The sequence below is a fragment of the Pinus tabuliformis genome, chromosome 2_1 (genome assembly GCF_031772625.1).
Source record: "Pinus tabuliformis cultivar Carrire ecotype Pingquan chromosome 2_1, CPIR1, whole genome shotgun sequence".
Classification (NCBI taxonomy): Eukaryota; Viridiplantae; Streptophyta; class Pinopsida; order Pinales; family Pinaceae; genus Pinus; species Pinus tabuliformis.
In genome coordinates this window covers 637,989,754-637,997,727 of record NC_142299.1, presented here as the reverse complement: position 1 = coordinate 637,997,727, position 7,974 = coordinate 637,989,754, and the positions used below count along the sequence as shown (strand labels likewise).

General features: G+C 36.9%; 1 protein-coding gene across 1 annotated transcript; it reads left to right on the top strand.

The window, feature by feature from the left end:
- The first annotated feature begins 3,233 nt into the window (after positions 1–3,233).
- Positions 3,234–4,256, top strand: LOC149202168 (uncharacterized). The gene has a single exon (XM_089401506.1). The coding sequence runs from the start codon at positions 3,234–3,236 to the stop codon at positions 4,254–4,256; it is 1,023 nt and encodes a 340-aa protein (XP_089257632.1).
- The last annotated feature ends 3,718 nt before the right edge of the window (positions 4,257–7,974 follow it).

The window sequence follows — 7,974 nt, the reverse complement described above, 5'->3', positions numbered from 1 at the left end:
ATCTTTCCTCCAAATGTCTCTTTTTCCTAGATTTATGGCATGCGCGTCATGAGCTTCAAACTTATTTATTCGACGCTTTAGAGCTCATTTCTTCACATCAATCTAAGAGCTCTGACATCCCACAACACATCCAGGACTCTTTGATGCATCCACCTCAGCTATTCATCGGTAAGTGGTCTTAACTTGTCTTTTGTAGCATTTCTATCATTTTTTGTGTTTTCGCTTGTGTGAGTGTTGTTTGCTTGATTTCTTTGAACGCTTGCTATCATTTACATGTATACTAGCTTGTACTAGCACCGTTTTAGTTTTCGTCAGCATCTTACTCCTGTCGCATGCATGAAACTGTTTTGCATGAATAGTCGCCTATTCGGCGACTCACTTCGCCCATATGCATGTTGTTCCATTTTCTTAATATTTCATTCACTGTTTGCATGCACGATCATTAACTCCTGCTTACGCTAAGTATCTCCATGCATTCACAATCACATTTGCTTTCAGTTGCCCATCGGTGGGTCTGGCTAGCCTTGGTTCGGAGTCTCCCTCACCAAGACAACATTGCACAATCCTGAGAGTGAAGGCTCTATCCTCCCCTCAGGAAATGCACATTTTTTCCCAGGAGCTTTCCTTTAGTCTTGCATTGCACAACTCTGAGGGACAGTGACTGCTGGCCCATAAAATTACGTAATGCAGTCACTGGGCTTGCAACCACTGCCAGCTGAAATTGCGCATTGTGTAATTCGAGTAGCCAATAGGCCGGCCTAGATTGTGCATTGTGCAAATCCAATAGCTAGCCAGCCTCCCCAGACAACCCAGACTTCCTTTTCACAATTCTGGCAGCCAGCCTCCCAGGTATGTTGCATGTCGCTCCTTAAGTTTTCTTTGGTTTTCAACAACGTAAACTTTGAAACAGGAACTGATACTGTTACTCGTTTCGTAGAGATTGCAAAAAATTGACCCCATTTTGAAAAGGGGCGGTGCAGAACACACATATTTTTTTTAGAGCATAGTTTTTGGCACTTTAAATAGCCGATACGATTACCCGTTTTGTAGGGGTAGTAAAAACGTGACCCGATTTTGAAAAATGGTGATGCAGAATACACTTCTTTTTTTTGGGAGCATATTTTTGACACTTTAAATTTTCTTATGTATCAAATATAAATATTTGTTTTTAAATGTTAGTGATTTTCATGCTGATTTTGAAATGTGTTGATGCAACATATCTTTTTTTTAGAGGACTTATTTTTCACACTTTAAAATTTATTATGTTCATTTTTTTTTTGAAATTATTATTACTTAACGAATTTTTAAGTTGTTTTATTTTTATTTTTATTTTTTAATTTTGATTACTTAAAAAAACAAATATATATATATATATATATATAATTAAGTAAATTAAAATAGAAAAATTTTAAAAAATATTAACAAAAATTAGAAAAATTAAAAATTAAAAACAAACTAGATTATATATATATATATATATATATAGTAAAACTAGTAAAATTAATATTAAAAACATTTAAAAAAAACTTAGAAAACAAAAATAAACTCAAATTATAAAAAGAAAAAACCAAAAAAATATGAAAATTTAAAAAATATATGTCTTTTCAAATTAAAAAAAAAAAAAAAATAATATTAGAAAACATTTAAAGTTTGTAAAGAAATATGTATTTTTGATTTAAAAAAAAAAAAACAAAAAAAATTTATTAAGCTTACAATTTTTATTTAAAAACAAAAAAAAATTTAAATTTTTTTTTAAACAAGTTTTTTTCTTATTTAAAAAAACAAATAATTACAAAAATTTAATTTTTTTTTAAACAATTTGTTTTTTTATTTTTTTTGTTTTTTTAACCTCTGGATGCTCGTGGTGGCGCGGCCCTGGGCGGAGGCATGTAGACCCGTCCACCTAGGGCCACGTCACTACGGCTAGCCAAGAATCGCCCCTCCGCGTATGGTGGTATGGCCTTAGGTGGAGGGTCTGTATGCAGACCCTCTGCCCAGGGCCGCGCCACCACGGGTGGCCGGAGGTCAACTTCCTTTTCTTTTTTTTTCTTTTTTCTTAATATTTTTTTTTTTTGCTTTTAAATGAATAAAAAAAAAAATTATTTATTTATTATTATTATTATTATTATTATTATTATTATTATTTTATATAAATAAAAAATGTAAGCTTAGTAATTTTTATTTATTTTTTAAATCAAAAATACATATTTCTTTATAAACTATAAATTTTAAATTTATTTATTTTTAATTAATTTATTTTATTTATTTATTTTTAATTTAATTTGAAAAGATATATATATTTTTAAAATTTTCATATATATATATATATATAATTTGAGGGTTTTTTTTTTTTTTTAGTTTTCCTTTAAATATTTTTAATATTATTTTTACTAGTTTTTTAATTAATTAATTAATTAATTTTTTATTTTTTGTTAATTTTATATTTTTTTAATCTAGTTTGTTTTTATATTTTATATTTTTTCTAGTTTTTGTTAATGTTTTATTTTAATTTTTCTATTTTTAATATATATATATATATATATATATATATTTTTTTTTTTTTTTTGCCAAAATTTTTTTATGGTTTATGAGATAATTTTTATTTTTTTTTAAGTAATCAACATTTTAATCTTAATTTTTTTTTGTTAATTTTCTATTTTTCTTAACATCTAGTTTGTTTTTAATTTTCAATTTTTTTTTTTTAAGTTTTTTGTTAATGTTTTTTAAGTTTTTTTTATTTTTACCTACTTAATTTTATAGTTTATTTTTATTTTTATTTTTTATTTTTTATTTTTTTTTGCCAATTTTTTTTTATGGTTTACAATATATATATATATATATATATGTTTTTCTTACTATTTATTTGTTTATAATTTTTAAGTTTTTTTTTAGTTTTTTAATTCTTTTTTTTTATAGGTTAATTTTGTTTTTGTTTTGTTTTTTGTTTTTTTTTTACATTTTTATGATTTTTTTTATTTTTATTTTTTATTTTTTTAATATATTTGATTTTTTTTTTTTTTTTTTTTTTTTTTGGTTTTATGTTTTGTTTTTAATATATATTTTAATTTGGACGATTTATTATTTGGATTGGGTGATCGGGAGCTCTGCACCACGGAACTCTGCGTTGTAGGGTTTGATCTTTTGCAGCGATAGCAGGCTCTGCACTACTGCAGGATCACTGCAATCTCTGACGGTTGAGGCCTTTGTCTACAGGACAGTGGGTACACATTCATATGGAGCCCCTGCCGGGGGAGGGCAATGAACCTCCCCCACAAAGCGACAATGAACAGTTTTTGAATGAGGATGGACAAGGAACGGGTAACCAGAATGGGAATAGTGAAGATCTGAAAGGCCAACAGGCGAAACAAGAAGAAAAAACACCAGAAGTACACTCTGCTACATGCAAACCAGTGGCCTCGGTGCGCCCAAGGGTTGAACTACCAGGCCATCGCATCAACGCGAAGATACAGTACATGAAAGATCATGCATTAATAGGGAAATTCGTCGGTCTCTGGCCAACTGAAAAAGCATTGAGAAGCTGGATAAATGCGAAATGGCATCCCAAAGGACATATAACCCTGCAGCTCGGGCTGAAAGGGTTCTTCACTGCCATTTTCAACTGCTTGGAGGATAGAAACAAAGTACTGGATGGAGGGCCTTACTTCTTTAATGCAGACGGTCTATTTCTCAGAGGATGGGTGGAACGTTTCAACCCGGATAAGGAGGACCTCAGCTATGCTCCGGTATGGATCCGCTTATATTCGCTACCGATGGAATATTGGCAGGAAGACTCCCTACAAGCGATTGGAAATGCTCTAGGCGAGTTTGTTGAAGTCGCAGAGGAAACAAAAACATGCAGGTATACTTCTTTTGCCCGAAGTGTCTACATGAACCTCAATCAAGCTCTCCCAGATGCGGTTAGCATATCTTACTATGATATAGAATGGATTCAAACGATTGACTATGAACATGTGCCTTTCTGCTGTCAGAGATGTCATGCCCTAGGGCACCTATTCAGAGACTGCCCCCTAGTGCAAAAACCCTCTCCAGCCTCTGATCCAGAAAACTCTGAAGTAAGAGGCTTCATCAAAGTCACAAATCGCCAGAAATCCCACAAGAAAAATGCTCCAAAGCCAAAAGTAGCTCAAACCAGCCCTCCTGGGCCCTCGACAAGCAACAGCTTTGGAGTCTTAGCTAACCAGTTGGATCTGCAATCAACTCCACCAGAGCCAGAGTCAATGAACGACGACCACTAAAAGATGGTAAATCCCACAATGCCACAAGCAGTCACAAAAGGTAAGGAAGCTTCTAACTCAGACAAGCAAAAAGAAATACTATGGAACACTCAAGCTATGCCTATGGAAATACCACATTCAACTGTTAGTCTAGAAGAAGAACCAATGGAAGATTCAAATTACACTTAGTTTATGGAGGAAGAGACAGAGGCAATAGACATTGGAGATCTGGACCTTCCAGGTCTAGAAAACGCTTGCATAACAAACAATCTTGACAATATACCGGCGGGATAACTTGAGAACCTGGAAGAAGTACTATCTCGGGCGCAGAGGCAAAAATCATTAGGAATACAGACTGGAGGCCCATGGGATGGTATATTCATTGCCAAAGATATCAAAAAGCGGGGAAGGAAAACTATTCTACAAAGAACAATCAAAGTAGGACAAATTCTAGTGGATTCCGGCAAGTATGCCAAGTTAACAAAGTACTACCATTCTGAAACCACTCCTTCTCAATGAAGTTATTATCTTGGAATATAAGAGGGCTTAACGGCCCAAGGAAGACACAAATTATTAAAAACATGATAAAGCAAGAAAACCCTCAAGTCTTGTTCTTACAAGAAACCAAATGTGATTCTAACACTTTAGATAGATTGGCTACCAAAATCTGGCCTGGATGTCATAACATAGCAGTGGATGTGGATGGTGCCTCGGGAGGCCTAGCAATCATCTGGGATTCGAGAGCTATCAAGCTCAACAATTTCCATGCACATAGGAATTTCCTTCAAGCTACTTTTCATATCATTGGCACAAATCAACATGGACTCTTGACCAATGTATACTTCCCTCAGGATACATCCCGTAAAGAAAGTTTACTTCAATCCGTCTCTGCTCTCAACCACAATAGATTGCACCCTTTATGGATTGCAGGAGGGGACATCAACATGATTACAAGACAGGAAGAAAAGAGAGGAGGCAGGTGCAGAGGTTCTCAGGAAGGGCTACTACTGAAGGACTTCATTCAAAATAACTGGCTTATCGACCTCCCTTTCAATAATGGAATATTTACCTGGAACAATAAACGGACAGGGAACCAGCAAATAGCCTCTCGGCTGGATAGATTTTTACTCTCAGATAATGCCATTCATCTCGGTGGAGATTTTGCGGCCTCCATACTGCCCTTCACAGGATCCGACCACTGGCTCATTTCCCTCCAATGGTCTCATCCGGGAAACAAGATCCGCAGACCATTCCGCTTTGAGGACTTTTGGTTAACCCATCCGGACTTCAACAAATTAATCGACACAGAATGGAACAGCTTCTCTCCTCCTCCAGGCTCAAAAATGTTCCAATTCCAACAAAAACTCAAGCACCTAAAAGGTAAGATCAAGCATTGGAATCACACATCATTTGGCAATATCTTTCAGGGTAAAGCAAACATCGAGCTAGAGATGAAGCAGCTACAGCAGGAGATCATTACAAATGGCCGATCAGAGAACTTGGCAGCACAGGAAAAAATCCTTGATATGCAACTGGTAGAAAAGGAAAAGCAGGAAGAAACGTTATGGCGACAAAAATCAAGGATCAGATGGCTCAGAGATGGAGAGAAAAATACTAAATTCTTTCATAGCACCACAATCCAGCGCAGGATGCATAATAACATAACTCATATTCAAAATGAGCAGGGAATCAAAGTGGAAAAGCATGAGGAAATAGAAACCGAACTCTTAAATTACTTCAAGCAAGTGCACAGAGAGTCAAACAGTGACAGATCTCAAGCCATAGAGAAAATTACTCGAAATATTCCCAAGCTCATCTCAGAAGAGCATAACCAAATGCTCCTCAAGCATGTTGATCTCCAAGAGGTTGAACTTGCAGTTCGACAATTGAAAGCTGGCAAAGCCCCAGGCCTGGACGGTTTCACCTCTAACTTCTTCCACAATTTTTGGGACCTGATCAAGATGGAAGTCTGGCAAGTGGTTGAGGAGTCTCGCTCTCTACGATGGATGTTTCCAAGGGTTAATGCAACTTTCATAGCCCTGATTCCCAAGGTGGACCAGCCAAGCAAACCTGACAAGTACAGACCGATAGTGCTATGTAACATAATCTATAAGATCGTGTCCAAAATCATAGCTTCTAGGCTCAAACTCCTACTTCCCCTCATCATCTCGCCCGAGCAATTGGGATATGTTGAAGGAAGGCAGATCACAGATGGGATCATTCTAACTCATGAAATAATTCATTCTATGAAGATCTCCAAGAAGCCAGATATGTTACTCAAATTAGATCTTTCAAAAGCTTTTGATAGCCTCAGTTGGAAGTATATTGAAAAAATACTTATAGCCTTCGGTTTTGACCCCTCCTGGGTTCGATGGGTTATGATCCTCATCTCATCTTCCTTTTTCTCTATTTTAATCAATGGTATTCCTTCTGATACCTTTCATCCTTCTCGGGGCATAAGGCAGGGAGATCCCCTCTCCCCTTTTCTGTTTGTTATTATGGCAGAAGGTTTAGGTCGCAGTATTAGGTCTGCTCAGCAATCTCTCCGTCTCAAAGGCCTCTCCCTTCACGGCTCTCCTTCCTTCACTCATCAGCAATTCGTTGATGACAATATGCTTTTTGGGCATCCCTCAGTCCAGGAGGCTCGTCAATTCAAATCCATTTTATCAGACTTCTCAGAAGCCTCTGGAGCCTCTATCAATCTGGCCAAATCTCATATCTTCTTCTTCCACACCCCCTCAGTTATTCAGTCAGTTATTAGTCGCATCCTGGGCTTCTCCATTGCCAAGCTTCCATCCTCTTATCTAGGTGCGCCGCTCATAGCCTCCAGCCTAAAGCACTCTTCCTGGTGAATCCTTCTAGAAAAACTGGAAGCACGGCTTTCCTCTTGGACTCATAGATCTCTGAATATGGCAAGCCGTCTTGTTCTCATCAAAGCTGTCCTACAAGCCATGCCTCTTTACCTCTTTTCCATTCTTGCAGCGCCTAAATGGGTTCTTAATGAAATCAAAACCATTCAAAGATCGTTTCTTTGGGGCAGCAATGGCCTTAGGCACAAATGGGCCCTAGTTAAATGGGAAACGGCATGTCTTCCAAAGAAGGGAGGCGGTATTGGACTAATGGACCCCTCTCATAGAAATGCAGTTATGGGGGCTCGAATCTGGTGGAAATGGCTATCTGAACCTCCAACCCCTTGGGCCTTGCTTTGGAATGCTAAATACGCAAGAAACTGTCCACGGGAGGAATTAATCAGGATGTCAGAGACTAGCTCAGGCTCAATCATGTGGAACTCCGCCAAACAGCACAAGACTCTCATCCAGCAGCATGGATTTTGGGAAGTGAAGAGTGGTAATAATGCTAGATTTTGGGAATATTCCTGGTAGCAAATGCCCAAACTTAGAGACCTTTTACCCCCAAATCCGCTTCTGGAATAGGATATGCAACCTCAACACATGGTAGGAAATTTCTGGAGCAATTCAACTCATCAAGATTACCGAGAATGGCTCAAAGCAACTCAAATCTTAAGCCAGGGGCTGTTGCAAGAACAACAAATTCTGGATACATAATTAATGAAACGGAAAATCCAATACTCTGAGGAACAGGACATACTCAGATGGGGATATGAAGAAAAAGGCACCTACTCTACAAAAGAGGTCTACAACTTACTTATTAAAGAACACATGGTGCTGGACTCACTCTGGAGCAAAATATGGGACCCCTCCCTCTGGCCGAAAGTATC